The sequence below is a fragment of the Ursus maritimus genome, unplaced genomic scaffold, assembly GCF_017311325.1.
Source record: "Ursus maritimus isolate PB19 unplaced genomic scaffold, ASM1731132v1 scaffold_30, whole genome shotgun sequence".
Classification (NCBI taxonomy): domain Eukaryota; kingdom Metazoa; phylum Chordata; class Mammalia; order Carnivora; family Ursidae; genus Ursus; species Ursus maritimus.
The window spans coordinates 33,982,389-34,000,092 of NW_024425564.1; the positions used below are offsets into that span (position 1 = coordinate 33,982,389).

The following is a 17,704-nucleotide window of genomic DNA, read 5'->3' on the forward strand; positions in this document are numbered from 1 at the left end:
TCTTCCCTTCCTTCTCCTGCCAATCTTCCTATTTCTTATGTTCCATAAATGAGTGAAACCATATGATAATTGTCTTTCTCTGCTTGACTTATTTCACTTAGCATAATCTCCTCCAGTCCCGTCCATATTGCTGCAAATGTTGGGTAATCGTTTTTTCTGATGGCTGAGTAATATTCCATTGTATATATGGACCACATCTTCTTAATCCAGTCATCTGTTGAAGGGCATCTCAGCTCCTTCCACAATTTAGCTATTGTGGACAATGCTGCTATGAACATTAGGGTGCATATGGCCCTTCTCTTCACTACATCTGTATCTTTGGGGTAAATACCCAGTAGTGCAATGGCTGGGTCATAGGGTAGCTCAATTTTTAACTTTTTAAGGGACCTCCACACTGTTTTCCAAAGTGGCTGTACCAACTTGTATTCCCACCAACAATGTAGGAGGAATCCCCTTTCTCCACATCCTCTCCAACATTTGTTGTTTCCTGCCTTGTCCATTTTTGCCATTCTAACTGGCTTAAGGTGGTATCTCAATGTGGTTTTGATTTGAATTTCCCTGATGGCTAATGATTTTGAACATTTTTTCAAAGAACTGGAGCAAACAGTCCTTAAATTAAATTTGTGTGGAACCAGAAAAGGCCCCGAATCTCCAAGGAACTGTTGAAAAGGAAAAGCAAAGCTGGGGGCATCACGTTGCCTGATTTCGAGCTGTACTACAAAGCTGTGATCACAAAGACAGCATGGTACTGGCACAAAAACAGACACATAGACCAATGGAGCACAATGGAGAATCCAGAAATGGACCCTTGGCTCTTTGGGCAACTAATCTTTGACAAAGCAGGAAAAAGCATCCAGTGGAAAAAAGACAGTTTCTTCAATAAATGGTGCTGGGAAAATTGGGCAGCTATGTGCAAAAGAATGAAACTTGACCACTCTCTCACACCATACATAAAGATAAACTCCAAATGGATGAAAGACCCCCATGTGAGACAGGAATCCATCAAAATCATAGAGAACACAGGCTGCAACCTCTTTGACATCGGCCACAGCAACTTTTTTCATGACACATCTCCAAAGGCAAGAGAAACAAAAGAAAAAATGAACTTGTGGGACTTCATCAAGATCAAAAGCTTCTGCAAGCCAAGGAAACGTTAAAAAAAACCTAAGAGGCAGCCCGCGGAATGGGAGAAAATATTTGCAAATGACACTACAGATAAAGGACTGGTGTCCAAGATCTACAAAGAACTTCTCAAACTCAGTACACGAGAAACAAATAATCAAATAAAAAAAATGGGCAGAAGATATGAACAGACACTTTTCCAATGAGGACATACAAATGGCTAACAGACACATGAAAAAATTGACCCCAATACTTCTGATGACTGGAATCCTAGGCATTCAGGCCCGCCTTCCTGGAGGGCTGCGCTCCAACCCCTCGCTATTCCCCCACTAGCCACCAGGAGGCAGTAAGCAATAGCAGATGAAGCCTCTCCACTAAAACCTACCCCTGGTCCCCTCCCAACAACGCCCCTCCCATTTCAGCAGGAAGTGATGCTCCAAGTTGCGTGTGAGATGAAAGAAGAAATCAAAGCTTCCCCTGACGTTTCTGGTCTGGAAGCTGGGCTAATGGTGGAGTTTGGAACAAAAGTGCGTTTGAGGGGGAGTTGCAGAGTCCTGTTTGGGTGTGTTGAATGGGGAAAGACAGAGGGATGTATCTGAGTGGGGAGAGAAACAGATTGGAGCCCAGGTGAAGTTTCAATATATTTGTACAGAAATAACACTTAGAAGCCATGAGAAGGGGTGGACTCTCTAAGATACAGTGAGAAATCTGTGTGAATGTTCCCAGCTAGAGGAATCCTTATTAATTTATCTGATGTGCCCCCTGTACAATACCACTTTTCCAGACAGGTTGCCGGGCTGTAATTGGGCCATGGTGGAGAGCTCTATGTCCCTGCTTCTAGAATCTGCACTCTGAAGTTAGCATCCCTAAATTTGAGAGGAGAGGGAGATTTGAGAAAGGGGATCATGAGTCTTTCTCTTCCTTAAGGATGCACAATCCCTGAAAAGGGGATGGGGGTGGGAAATACAGCTGAATAAATACTTTAAAATAAGTAAAATCTCTCCCAAGAGCTTAGATACCTTGGCGACAGAAACCATAAAAATGCATAGTTTATTCACATTTTATTATCTAGATTTATAAGGGACCAAGGACTCTGCAAATGCAACTATCTCAATGTCAAAAACAGTTATTTATTTTCACTCTTTTTCTCATTAACCGTTATGCATATTTTTCTACCTTCTGAAATTTATCAAATGTCTTATTACAACTTTTATATTTATTTCTATGCAGTATGAATTTAATTGTATTCCTTTTAGTATTAGCTGAAATTTGAGTTTCAGATTTTTATTAAAAATTTATTCTCGTTATTTCATGTGCAAAGATGTATATAAATCTAAGCTGATTTGGATGTGATAGTGCACTAGTATCTCATTAGATGGTTAATTGTTTATTTATAGACAGTACTGTTTTTCATTTGTCTTGCATTTTTATTACCCATGGCCTTGAGTCTACTACCCAACAGAGGTGACCTGGACAAGCTTCCCCAAACCACCAAGCAACAAGACCAATATGAGCTTCTTCCCATCTTTACTCCAAAGAGAAATTTTTCTTAGGACCAAAGCTCGTGGAGTATTTTAGTTCTTGTTCTTCATCTCAGGGCATTCATTTATGGGGACTGTTTTCCCAAAAGCCTGAAAGGCTTTTGAGGCATATAGAGGTATTTGCAGTTCTCCATTATAGCCAGGTAACCAGGCTTCTGCCTTTCCTATCTTTGCAAACAAAAAATCACATAGTGGCTAAAGAAATGTGAGTTGTATAGCCCTGCCGTTCTGCACCTAATATAATGTGTGGCAGGGAGGTGATCGGAGAGCTTGTGCAGGTCTTATACAAAATGGGGCAGCTTTTCAGGGCTTCTTCCCCATGTCCATGTCCTGAGGATTATTTTCAGATCACCTCATAAAAAAATAAAATCACCCACCAAGAAAATGATTTCCTAGGTGAGACCTAGAAGCAGTAGCATGGCCATTGGCCCCTCCCTGGAGCAGTGGTGAATGTGGCTAGCGCCAGCCAACAACAGAATGGTCATGTCTGCAGCAGTGTGCACTGTTGGCACCCAGCCCCTGGTGCAGAGCATGTTTCCAGAGAGGCAATGAGCTGGAGGTGAGCTGAGAGCTCCTGAGAGTCCCAGACATGGGGTCTTTCCCCTTTTTTATTTGTAGTTAGAACAAGTAGGAAGAATGAACTCTGATTTTCTTTGTATGAATGGAAATTCACTGTGGTTTTGTTTTCTTTAACCTTTAAAGATCTGTGCTTAAATATCATAATAAAAGCAGGTTTTCTTTACCCTCAAATGATGTTTTTCTGATTCTCCTGTGTTTTGAGGAGCATATAAATTTACATATATGTTCCCCTTTGTATGGGGAAAGGTGCCAGGAACTAGGTAAATAGTGATAATGGTAATTTACCATGCTTTTAACATAAGAAACAAATAATTAAATTTTCATGCCCTTTAAATATTGGAGAATTGCTCTCCTTTATATTTGAGGTTTAATAAAATCCAAGCCAATTGGCCTGAGTTCAACAAACATTTATTGAGAACTTATTTTCTAGCCAACTCAGGATACAGAGATACACAATCCTTGCCCTTGGAGTTCATCATGTATTAGGGAAAATAAATGAATGACAAATAATTATGTAATACAGTATGACAGACTCTAAAATCAGGCTTATATGGAACACACACACACACGCATGCACACACACACACACACGCACACACACACACACACATTGCTGTGAGAACAAAGACGAAGGAGCAATCAATTCCAGTTTAGGGATTAAAGTAAGCTAGGGAGAGAGACACCTCTGAGCTGTGCCTTAGTGGATAGGCAGGAGTTCTCAGGTGAGAGAAGGGGCAGGGAGGAGGGGACTGCAGCACTGGGGACAAGAAGGACAGTGCAAGGAAAGGGAAAGATAATGAGCAGTAAGTGTATACATATATTGAGTCACAAGTTGTACACCTTAAATATATACAATTGAAAAATATTAAAAATAAAATGCTCTGGCACAGTGAAAATAAAAGGCATAGATTAGGGCACATACATGAAGAAACAGTCCAAAGAGGGGCATGAAGATGTGAAAAGTGTGTACTGTGTACGAGGAACCGAGTCCAACACGCCTAGAGCATGGTGGGGAGGGGCTTCCAGAGAGGAGCAGCCAACCCGCAAGGCTGATGTACATGCAGAGACTGGCTTGGGGCACCATGAAGATGCTGGAAATTTCCAGATAGATGCTAGCAGTGATTTGGAAATAGGTCTTGGAAACCAAGAAGAGCTGGAGAGTGGCTTCAAGAGGAAATTATCTCTGAAGTTTGTAGATCAGCAGCTGGGCGAAGACACTGATGTTCAAGGAGATGGGACAGACAGGGGCAAAGGGAGAATGAAAACAAGGAGTTGGGTGTTGCAATTGTTTGATTTGAGAAGCAGAGAGCCCTAGGAGTCAGTGGAAATGTGGATACAGTCAGAGGTTTCATGCTACCCAGACTCGCCTGGTGGTTTACAGCCCTCAGTTAGATGACCATGACAGTGACACCTGCATCTTCTCTAACATAGCGCTCTGCCCTCATTGTCTGCCTTCACTGTGTCTAATGCTAGCATGAGTTCAGGCAGTAATATAAATCACAGAAATGTACCTAAGAATTTTATATAATAGCATGTGGATCCTTGACTTTTGATGACTTCATTTTGTTGTCACATCAGCTATTTTCCTAGGTTTTTCCCTTAGAGTTATCAGTATCTTCCTTGGACTTTAGATGACTTTTAAAAACTGGGATAGCACCATACTTCAAAATTCAGGAATGAGTTGCAAGTGCCTTTTGTCCCATTTTACTGGAATGTTTTATTTACCTATGTATATGCTCAATTTTGTGTGTACTTGATGCGTTCATCTTTCAACATTTTAAGTAAATACCTAAAATACCAACATCTGAGTAGAGGTTGCTCACCAAAAAATAATAAAAAATAAATTTAAAATTCTCTATAAAATTATACAAAATCAATTTAAAAAAAAAGACCTTATTTATTTATTTGAGAGAGAGAGGTGGGGGGAGAGGAGCAAAGGGAGAGGGACAAGCAGACTCCTTACTGGGTGTGGAGTCGATCTCACTACCCTAAGATCATGACTTACCCAAAATCAAAAGTTGGCTGCTTGGGGCGCCTGGGTGGCACAGTGGTTAAGCGTCTGCCTTCGGCTCAGGGCGTGATCCCGGCGTTATGGGATCGAGCCCCACATCAGGCTCCTCTGCTATGAGCCTGCTTCTTCCTCTCCCACTCCCCCTGCTTGTGTTCCCCCTCTCGCTGGCTGTCTCTATCTCTGTCAGATAAATAAATAAAATCTTTAAAAAAAAAAAAGTTGGCTGCTTAGTGACTGAGTCACCAGGGCACCCCATACAAAATCGATTTCCATTTAATTTTATTAAAAATCAGCTTTTACCTTATTGGCCCTTATTGTGAAACTCATATGTTTAAAGATAATATGGAGTGGATACCCCAACTCTGGTTGGGTTACAAACATTTACCAGGACCCTCAATATCACTGTATCCAGTTGAAAGTCCAGCTTACAGAGCATAGTGGCAGATACATTTACTTTAATCATGACTTTTAGAAAGACGCAGTTTGGGTCCAGATGCAGTATTCTACCTGCTAACCAAATGAAAATGCTGAAGACAGATCATCTCCTCCATTCTTCAGTAGGTTTCCTAAATGAATTAAAGGCTAGCTGAATAGAATTCCCTCTGTGGAGACAAAATGTGGCTTTTTCATAAGCAAAGAAGCCTGGATAATTTTAGCAGTAGCTCCTTAGGACTCTGTTAGTGAGACAGTTTGCACAATTCACAGCTAGAGATGAAAAAGAGGTATAATTCTTTCTGTACACTGTGAGGAAAGGTAGAAGGGGCCTTTCTGGTAGGGCACAAAGATTACTAGGGATTTGTAAGAGGTGTTTCAATGAATCTCAAACATTTGTCACTGATTCATCTCTGTTGAGTCCTTGGTGGGCTTTGCATCTGGGCGCTTATTTTTTCTCTATTTTTCAAAATTAAAATGGTCTTAATACTCTTCATTATAAAAAATCATACTTTCTCATTGAGAAAAACAAACAATACAGAAAATGGAAAGCAGAAAGTAATCACAGCAAATACTCATCATACAAAAATCCCACTCTCAAAATACCCTTCTAGATTTTTTTCTATGCTTATATGCACAATATTTACAACAAAAAATTAGATCCTGATATAGTAAGGTTTTTGTAACATGTTATTTTTTTAAGTATAGTTGACACACAATGTTACATTAGTTTGAGATGTACAACATAGTGATTTGACAACTCTATACATTATGCCATGCTCACCACAAGTGTAGCTACTATTTGTCACCATACAACACATTAAAATCCTATTAACTGGGGTGCCTGGGTGGCTCAGTCGTTAAGCATCTGCCTTTGGCTCAGGGTGTGATCCTGGCGTTCTGGGATCGAGCCCCACATCAGGCTCCTCCGCTTCTTCCTCTCCCACTCCCCCTGCTTGTGTTCCCTCTCTCACTGGCTGTCTCTCTCTCCATCAAATAAAATCTTAAAAAAAAATCCTATTGACTATATTCACGTGCTATACCTTTCATTCTTGTGACTTATTTATTCCATACCTGGAAGCCTGTGTCTCCCAGTCCCCTTCACCCATTTTGCCCACCCTCCCGCCCCCTCTGCTCTGACAACCACTAGTTTGTTCTCTGTTTTATGGGTCTGTTTCTGCACTTTTAAAAAAAATTTTAAGAAAAAATTTTTAAAAAATTCATTTGGTTTGCTTTTTAGATCCTACATATAAGTGAAATACGGTATTTTTCTTTCTCTGTCTGGCTTCTTTTGCTTAGCATAATGCCCTCTAGGTCCATCCATGTTGTTGCAAATGGCAGTATCTCATTCTTTTTTTATGGCTGAGTAATACTGTTAATTGCAACATTATTTACAACAGCCAAGATATAGAAGCAACCTAAATGACCATGATTGATGAATGGGTAAAGAAGATGTGGCATATATATACACAATGGAGTATTATTAAGCCATAAAACAAAATGTACCATGCTATTTCATTCAATAACTCAATTCAATAACCTCACCTTATCAATGAATACAGAGCTACATCACATTTTTACTGGCTGTATAGATATTTATAGAGCTTTACCAGGATTTATTATTACAAATATCATTATAAACAGTCTTGTATGTACATCTTTGGATACTTGTTATTTTAAAAAACTGATTTATTAAGTGTTAAATAAATATAAGAGTATTTGTAACATACGTATAAAATATAAAATGTTGCTCTTTTTGTACCATCATATATATATTTTGCTCCATCTTCCTTGTCTTTTCAATGAAGGGAACTCCAAAGGATATACTTCAGAAAGGATAATTATTGTGGTGGAAAGTTTGAGGTATAGAAAAGAATGTGTCAATGCGTGGGTAAATCTAAATAAGTATTATGACATAAAACAATAATTTTATTTCAATTGTGGGTTTATTTTAAAAAAGATAAAATTAAGATACTGAATGTATGCCAGGAGGGAGTGACTGTAGTTAAAGGTACCTACGAGTTTTTGATTGAGAAGAGGGTAAAGATGTTAATTTTATACTTAATTAAAAGTGGATGTTAAAATTTCTAGGGTAAAGAGTAAAAAAAAAAAAATAGAAATAGTATATAACTTCCAAACTAGCACAGGAGTAAAATAACAGAAAAAACCCTCATATTCAGCAAGAAGTCAAAGGCAGGCAAACTTCTCAAAAGTTGAAAATAGAACAACCCTAACACCCAGAATTTGCAAATAATACTATGAGTATTTATCCAAAGGATACAAAAACAGTGATACGAAGGAGTGCATGCACCCCAATGTTTATAGCAGCAGTGTCCACAATAGCAAAATATGGAAAAAGCCTAGATGTCCATCAACAGATGAATGGATAAAGAATATGTAGGATAGATATACAATGAAATATTACTCAGCCATCAAAAAGAATGAAATCTTGCCATTTGCAATGACGTGGATGGAAATAGAGGTATTCTGCTAAGGAAAATAAGTCATTCAGAGAAAGACAAATACAGTATGATTTTAAGAAACAAAACAGCATCATAGGGGAAGGGAAGGAAAAATAAAATAAGATGAAAACAGAGAGGGAGGCAAACCGTAAGAGACTCTTAACTATAGGAAACAAACTGAGGGTTGCTGGAGGGGAGGTGGGTGGGGGGATGGGGTAATTGGGTGATGGGCATCAAGGAGGGTTCATGATGTAATGAGCACTGGGTGATATATCCTACAGATGAATCATTAAATTTTACCCCTGAAACTAATAACATACTATGTGTTAACTAAATTGAATTTAAATTTAAGAAATTTTTGCAAAGCTTTATTGACATAATTTGCCTATCATAAACTATGAATTCATTCATTTTAAGTGGTCAATTCAATAATATTTACTAAGTTTACAGACTTTTGTGACTATCACCACCATCTAATTTTAGAATTTTCATCACCCCTCAAAAAAATCCTTATATCCATTTGTGATCAATTCCCACTACCACCCCCAGCCTCAGGCAACCACTAATTTATTTTCTTTCTCTATAAATTTGCTTTTCTGGGCATTTTTTATAACTGAAATCATATACTAGGTGGTCTTTTGTGAATGGATTCTTTTACTTAGTGTAATGTTTTAGAGGCTCACCCATGTTGTAAAATGTACCAGTACTTCATTGCTTTTATTGCCAAACAATATTCCAATATATGAATGTACCACATTTTGTTTATCCATTTAGAAGTTGATGAACATTTGAGTAGTTTCTGGTTTTTGCTGCTATGAACATTCATGTACAAGTCTTTGTGTAGATATGTCTTTTCATTTCTCTTGAATAGATAACTAGAACTGTAATTATTGGATCATATGATTATTCTTAACATTTTAAGAAATTGCCAGATTGTTTTCCAAAGTGGCTGCATCATTTTACAGTACCCTCCAACAATGTATGAGGGTTCAGGTTTCTCCACATTCTTACCAATGCTTGTTATTGTCTGTTTTTTATTATAATCATTCTTGTAGGTGTGAAGTGGTATTTCACTGCGGTTTTAATTTACATTTTTCTAATAAATGATGAGCATCTTTTCATGTGTTTATTGGCCATTAATATAGTTTTTTTTTGGTGAAATGTCTACTTAAATCTTTTGTCTTGCCTTCATTCTTGGAAGATAATTTTGCTTGATATACAATTCTTGATTTGTACTTATTTTATCCTAACATATGCAACACACTTTACCATTTTCTTCTGGCTTCCATTGCTGCGGTTGAGGATTGACCATCAGTCTTATTGTCATTTCTTTCTAGATAACCTGTTCTTCTCTCTGGCTACCTTTAAGATATTTGCTTTGTTTCTGGTGTTTTACAGTCTCATTGTGAGATATCTACATTTGGATATCTGCATCTATTTATTTATTTGTTTGTTTGTTTGTTCATCCTACTTGGAAGGCACTGAGTTTCCTGAACTTGAGGTTTCAACTCTTTCAACAACTCCCAGTCATTATTTCATCCCTTATTATTTCTTTTTTATTCTCTCTCTTCCATCTTTCTGATGCTCTCCTGAGATGTATGTTAGAACTTATCACTCTATCCTATATGTCTCTTAACGTCTCTTTCATACTTCCCATTTGTTTTCCTCTGTAACATTCTAGATAATGTCTTCAGATCTATTTTCCAGTTTCCTAATTCTTTATTTGGCTGAATCTAATCTGCTGTTTGACTTATTGTTAACTTTTATGGTAGGCAGAATAATGAACCCCCAAAGATATCCACATCCTAATCCCCAGAACATGTATATATGTTACCTTATGTGGCACAAAGGACTTTACAGATATTCTTAAGGGTAAGGACCTTGGGATGGGAATGTTATCCTCAATTATCAAAGTAGGTCCAACTTAATCACCTGAACTACTGGGAGATGGAGGCAGAAGCATGGGTCAGAGAGATAAAATGGAAGCAGGAGGAAAGATTCAAAGTGAGAGAGGGACTTGACCTGCCACTGTCATGACCCCCTTCCTACATCTTCAGAGATGACCCAAAGATGTAGGAAGGGGGTCATGAGCCGAAGAATGCAGATGGCCTTTAGAAGCTGGGAAGGGCTTGGACAGCTAGCAAGGAATTGGGGACCTCAGTAAGAAAGTAGATTCTGCCAACAACTCAAATGATCAAGGAAATGGATCTTCCCCAACAGCCTACAGAACAGAATTCAGCCTTGCTGACATTTTGATTTTAGCCCAGTGAGAACAATGCCAAACTTATTAACTATAGAACTGTAAGATAACAAATTTATGTTGTTTTAGGACATTTATTTTTTTTAAAGATTTTATTTAGAGAGAGAGGGTGTGGGGGGAGGGGCAGAGGGCGAGGGAGAGAAAGAATCTCAAGCAGACTCCACACTGAGTGTGGAGCCTGAAACAGGGCTCAATCCCACAATCCTGAGATCATGACCTGAGCTGAAATCGAGTCAGATGCTTAACTGACTGAGCTACCCAGGCACCCCAAAGACACTTATTTTGTGGTAATGTGTTATAGCAGCAATAAAAACTAATACAGGTTTTCAATTTTAATATATTTTTTTAATTTCCTTAAGTTCTATTTGGCTCTTTTTCAAATATACTTTCATGTTTAGAGTTTCCTGTTTCATATTTATATTTTCAATCATCCTTTTTTATTCTCAGATATAGTAAAAACATCTTCATGATATGCATCTGAAAAAATCATCTATGATCTTTGCAGGTCTGGTTCTGCTTTCTGTTGTTTCTACTGACTCTTGCTCAGAGTAAGAGCTCTTGCTTTGTCTCTTTATGAGTTTTTTAACTTTTGACTGTGAACTCATGTCTGTTGGAAATTAACTGTTGGATTCTTTCAGACCTGGTTGTAGGCACATTATTCCAGGAAAGGTGTGTGTTGGTTTGACCAGCTGGCACCTGAAACTTCCTGGAAACACCTTAAAATAAATTTCTAGCTTGAGGTTTTTAAAACCACATAGGCATCATAAATGAATGTTAATTAATGCAACAAACCTGGTGAATTAAGAATTCACAGGAAGAGGCAGTTCAAGATAGCAGTGCAAGAAGATCTTGAACTAAACTCCTCCCACAGACACACCAAATCTATAGCTACATATGGAACGATTCCTTCTGAAAACGACCTGAAAACTAACTGAGTAGCTGCTCCACAATGAAGTATAAAAGGGCTACATCAAGATGGGTTGGAGAGGCAGAGATGTCGTCTCACCTGAAACCTCAGCCCTGGCACGTGACACATAATTGGGGGAGATCTCATAAATACAGAGCTTCTCCTTGGGAAGCACAGGGATTGGGCCCCATCAGGTACTCTAACCCTTGGGACCTGCACCAAAGAGACAAACCCCCAAAATGTCTGGCTTTGAAAACCAGTGGGGCTTCTAGCTAGGTGACCCAAAGGACTGTAAGGAATTAAGATCCTGCTGTTACAGGGCTCCTGTGCAGACTCACTCACCCCTGGGACTCAGAGCAAAAGCATCAGTCTGAAAGCACTTAGATCATATGTGAAGGAGATTCATTTGCTAATCTTAAGCCATCTGCTAGAGGGGTAGGGACATGTTGGGACTCTCACTAGGGATGGAGGCACTCATTGGCACCAGTCTTGTGTTCTTTCTCTGCCTTACTAGTGCTGGTGGGAGTGTCCCAACCCCAGTGGCTCCTGCGGCCCTGCTAAAGCCAGCAGATACATGCAGCCCACACAGAGGACGTCCCTTGTATGCCTAGCCCTGGTCGCCACAGGACTGAAACAATTGGAGAAACAGTTCTTGACAGGTTGCTACCCCCAAGGTGTGGCATACACAGTGGACTAAAACACAACCCCAGTCTTCCAGTGAAAATGCTTATTTACATATTTGCTATCAACTTAAAATAGACTGTTATATTTATAAGCTGTTATATGTGAGCCTCATGGTAACAAAGCAAAAGTCTATAGTAGATATACAAAAGAGAATAGGAAAGGAATCTAACACTAGAGGAAGTCATCAAACCACAAGGTAAGAGCAGGAGAAGAGAAAAGGAAGAGAAAAGAACAGTTAGAAAACAATTAACAAAATGGCAATGAGCACATACCTAGTAATAATTACTTCACATGTAAATGGGCTAAATTCTCCAATCAAAAACATAAAGTGGCTGAGTGGACTTTAAAAACAAAACCAAAAACAAAAGACCATGCTGCCTACAAGAGACTCACTTCAAATGTAAGGACATGCACAGACTGAAAGTGAAGGAATGAAAAATGTTTTATGCAAACAGAAACTGAGAAAACTTGGGTAGTTATGTCAGACAAAGTACACTTTTAAACAAAGACTGTAATAAAAGACAAAGATGGTTGTTAAATAATGATAAAGAGGTCAATTCAACAAGAAGATACAGCATTCGTAAATATTTGTGCACCCAACATAGGAGCACCTAACTATATAAAGCAAATACTAACAGACCAAAGGGGATAAATGGACAGCAATACAACAATAGAACAATAGTACGATATGATACAATACTAGTAGGGACTTCAATATCCTACTGACTCTCACATTGATGCACACACACCATCTTGTGTCCAGACCCAGCTACTTTAAGAAAAAAACTAAGTTTGTGCCTCTCAGAGCATCTGGTTGACCCAGAAGAGATCTAGAGAGTGAGAACAAGAGCAAGAGAGAGACGCAGCCAGATTACTCTCTTTTAAAGCATCCTGTTCTTTTCCTCCACACCATATCACAGTGGTATGGACAAATGCACCCCTCTTCCACTACATCGCGAGAGGCACCAAGGCAGGGATCTGTTTACCACCATATTGTGGCACCTAGCTCAGTGCCTCGTACATAGTAAATCTTTTTTGGATATGAGGATTTTAAGGATGGGTGGCTGCATTTAGGCAAGTGGAGCAGATGGATGCCAATAGATTACTCTGGAAATCATAAAACAAAAGTGGGAAAATGAGAAAACAAAACAGAAAATACCAAAGAAATTTTAATAATGGGTAATTCACAGAGGAAATATGAGAGATCCTTTTTGATCTAACTGTCATGTAATTATAGATGCTTATGACCGGTCTATACTGGGGGAGAATAAAGAGAGTTGTGTTCATTGTCCAACATGAGGTTCGTAGGCAAGCAAAATTGGATAGTACTGCTTTGGATTACCAAGGACGTTTGTGGCATCTCTTTCCCTGAAGACGGAAAGCCTTAATTTTCTGTGACTTTCTTGATGTTTTGTTAGGAGGCAGTAGAATGGATCTCTAGTTTTTTCATTCTTGTGGGTTGATGGTAAAGTTTCCTTCCCCCCCCCCCTCTTTTTTCTATCTGGCTTTAAGTGATCTTATCAGTTCATTTTAGCTTTGATAATTATCTCTGAACTTACATTTCCCTGCTACATTCTGAACAGTTCACTCTTTTATCAGGTATCAGAGTAATACTGCTTCTGCTGTTCTTGAAACAATCACCAACATTCAACCCAAAGAGAGTGGAGGGGGTGTGGGAGAGACCCGGGAAGCCATCGTTTATAGATTATCTGAAGATATGCTGAGCAAACTGCCTCCTGATTACATTCCTCACGAGGTAAGTGCACCCTTTGCCCCCTTATATGTACAGGGCTATCTTTCGGGTCCACAAAGCCTAGCATGGTCCTGGGACAGTAGGTTTCATTCCCTCCCTGCTCTACTCATTCCTGCTTCCTTTACCACTCTTTCTTTTAACCTTGTGGTCTTCTCTTCCTTGCCCCTTCTCAAGCATCTTGTAAACTATGATCTGCACTTTTCCTGACACCTTTCTCCATCCGCCTCCTACTCCATGTTCTCTTTCAATCACCTTTTCTCTACCCTTCTCCCACCTTTGGATTCCTCTGCCTTTGGATCCCCAGACATCTTATCCTTCTAGGCTGGAAACATCTCTCCACCTTTCTCACCCAAGCCTGCTTTGTCCATTCTTTAAACTCACCCCTGGTTTTTGTCTTCTGCTCCCCCACTTTAGTCTCTCAGTCCTCCCAGCCAAGAAAGCAAGCCATTTAAATGAATTCGCTCCCAGCGTGGATGGCAATAATTCTCTACTTCTTGAACCTCTCAGTTGTTTGCTTATTAACCTAAATCGGTTTTCTCAAAATATTTTTAACCACAAGACCCCTTTACAAAATGACTGAAGACCCCAAATAGCTTTTATTTATGTGGGTTATAACTACTAATATTTAAAATACTAGGAATTTAAACAGACACATTTCAAAAATCTGAATTAATCTATTGTAAAATAACAGTAATAAACCCCACTACATGTTAACACAAATAACATTTTTATTTTAAAAAATATGTTTTCCAAGACAAAAAAAATTCATTGAGAATAGTGGGATTGTTTTACATTTTTGCAAATTTCTTTAACACCTTGTTTAACAGAAGGCAGGTAGATTTTCATATCTGCTTCTGCATTCGATCTGTTGTGATACTACATGTCACGTAGCTCTGGAAAACATCCCTGTGCACTCCTGAGAGAAGAAGAGTTAAAAAGTCAAATGATGCCTTAGTATTACATGAAAAACATTCAACTTTGTGGACCCCCTGAACGGATCTCAGGGCCTGCAGGTGTCCTAGGCCACACTTTGAGAACTGCTGATCTAAAAAAAAAAAAAAAATCTTTCATTGTGGTAAAATTTCTGGGTGGTTGAAAGTTCTGTGAAAGTTCCTCCAAAGTGGCCTCCATCTTCATGCAAGAAGACAAGGTTGTGTCCTCTGGTCATCTAGGGCCTCCTCTCTCCTGTGTCAGCCTCCACTCCTCACTGCTGATGGTCAGAGAGTCCCAGATGGGGCTGAGTCAAGTGTAGCTGTTGAACCAAGAAGGGAGAGGCTAATGACCTAGTGCTGGAATAACTACGATCTTGTGTCTACCTTGACTTGCATCCTAGAGTCTGGGAAAAATGAACTTGTCAGCTGGGAGCTCTGAGGCTGTTTGAGCTACAGGCCTCCCACTGCAATGGGTACCCCTTGATAAGAAACATTTTCTTGCTTCTTAAAACAGTTTTTGCTTCTATTATGTAAATGGGCACCAAGGCATTTGGCTAAGATACTGAAATCCATTGCTTCACATAGAGATAATTATAGCGGGGGGGGGGTATTTTAAAAAATGGATACATAGTGTAAGTACATACTTCCAATGGTCCATTGTAAGTTATCTTCAGGAGACAGATGAGGCATAAAACCTGCCTTCAAATATTTTAAAACCTTCAAATATTTTAAAAGCATGTGAAGGTGAGATTAAACTCCCTCTGGTTGACTAGACCACAGGTTGGTATTACCAGAGGTGGTGTTCAGGATCTTGGGAATCTTGGGATAATTTGAGCTATCCAGGCTTGGTCAGGGCCACTTCCCCAAGTTCTCTGTTCTGGCAATATTCTAGCAGGGACTGAATGTGAGGAATGTCGCTGAGTGGTTTGCTAAACGGGAAGGAGTTTGTACTGAGGCATCTGAAACTGCTTCCTCTTCCAAGATCACTTACCTTTTAGTGTCCTTTATCTCATAGAGGAGAGACATGTGTTCTTGAAAATGTGGCTGTAAAGTGAATTTCGTAAGTTGAAATATAATTATACTATTGACTTCCATAGTAAAAACGGAGCCACATTACTCAAGAAGAGACTACCTGGTCCCAGAAACATAATGAAAATCCTATGTAAGACTGCAGCAAATCTTCCATCTTATTAATAGAAAGATAACTTTAGACTGGAACAATAACCATATTCAAAATAAAATCAGTACTAAGATTAGATTTTCAAGAGTTTAAGTTTTTCCTAAGCATGTCTCGATTGCGAAAGAAGTTTCTCGGCTTCAGAGGGGAGGGGGGTGGGGGACTGGGATAGGCCGGTGATGGGTATTAAGAAGGGCACGTATCGCATGGTGCACTGGGTGTTGTATGCAAGTAATGAATCATGGAACTTTACATCAAAAACTAGGGATGTACTGTATAGTGACTGACATAATATATTAAATTATTATAAATTAAAAAAACAAAAAACCTTAAGTAGGGTAAGGTGATTTGTTTGGGGCAGTTAGCATACTAAAAGATACCTGGGCTATTGACATGACATTGTAGCCAATACCTGGGCTTAATTTCCCACTTGTGGGGGTTGCAAAAGGATTTCCGTAATTTCCCTTTTCCTTCAGTGTGAATTTCTATAGGGTAGTCATGATTTAAAGGGGGTGATATATATGCTATTCAACCACTGGAGGCTGAAGGGCTCGAGATGAGAATGAGGTGGTAGAGCCTGCAAAAATATAAGTTCTAGAACCAGGAATTTAAGAGAATTCCTGAAGGTTGGTGTGGTGACTGGGTTAGGGACCTCTACCGGCATGTTTGGGATTGCAATATAATTTGCTCTACCTGCCCAGATATTCTCAGCCGAGCTGTTCTGTTTTATATCACTGCTTCCCTGAGTTTGAGTTTCCCCTCTTCATCCCTCATTCATTAGAAGTGGCCCAGCTGCAGGAAAGCAGAAGTGTCCACTGCTGAGTGGGACACTTCAGCACCATGTTAGCAAACATGTTCTGGAAAATGAAACGGATGGTCCAGATGAGCCCGAGGCCCATCATCTCTAACATGCCATGACTCAAGAAGGGGCTGTGGGCATTTCCAGCAGAGAATCCTATAGTTTACTGGCTTTCTGGTGATTCTGTGGACTGGTACATGTCTCTCAATTCTCTCCCACTCCACGTGCCTATCCTTACCCCTCCTATACTGGCATCTCTTCGATTATGGCCCCCAGAAAGTTCAGATCTCCGTAGGAGTTCTTGCCAATATTCATAGTCAATCTTTTCTTGGGCACAGGTCACTAAATTCAAATATGTATATATATAGGCTTATTTTCCAATAATTATTATATTTTATTATTCACAGAATCAGATGCTTTTATATTGATCTCTTCAAAATGGCCAATAAATGATATACCAAAAGGAACAAGTGACAGGTGCTTAATGGCTCTCACACAAAGTCAAATATTTTCATTGATTAGATTAGGAAAGACTCTCTTTAGTCACCCTAACCAGGGCAACAATGGTCTTAGGAAGCTGCAACCAATCGTTCATTGGTTACTGCTCTGTAAAGATTTTGTCCATATTAACTTTCAGTGACATTTCTAATAATGACTCAGTAAGCATTATGAAAAAAATCATGCCAAACTGTACTCTTAGAAAGGTTAGATTGCTAAAGAATATTTAACTGACACTTAGCACTTAATCATTTGAAAGGGAAAAAAAGGTACAATTTTGTTTCAGCTTTTTAAAGTACATTTCCAATTATCAACTAAGTACAATCAGTAGGAAATAAAAACCATTTTAGTTGAACAGTAGTTTTTGAGGCCTGGAAAATGGGGAATTTAATGTCAAGTTTGGTTCTGCAAGAGATATTTTAGAATCCATTTGGTCTAGTAGAGATACATCCAGAGGAAGAAAAAGAATAAAGAAAGGAGAGGTCATTGGGAAGAGAAATGACAGATGATTTTTTAAAAAATTCCTTTCTTGTATTTTATGCTTTTT

General features: G+C 39.0%; 1 protein-coding gene across 1 annotated transcript in view; it reads left to right on the forward strand.

Moving 5' to 3' along the window:
• Positions 1 to 17,704, forward strand: part of DNAH8 (dynein axonemal heavy chain 8) — a 224,806-nt gene that overhangs the window by 182,416 nt on the left and 24,686 nt on the right. The window contains exon 54 of the mRNA XM_040645126.1: positions 13,598 to 13,754. Within this exon, the coding sequence (XP_040501060.1) occupies positions 13,598 to 13,754 (157 nt within the window). The remainder of the gene's footprint in view (positions 1 to 13,597; positions 13,755 to 17,704) is intronic.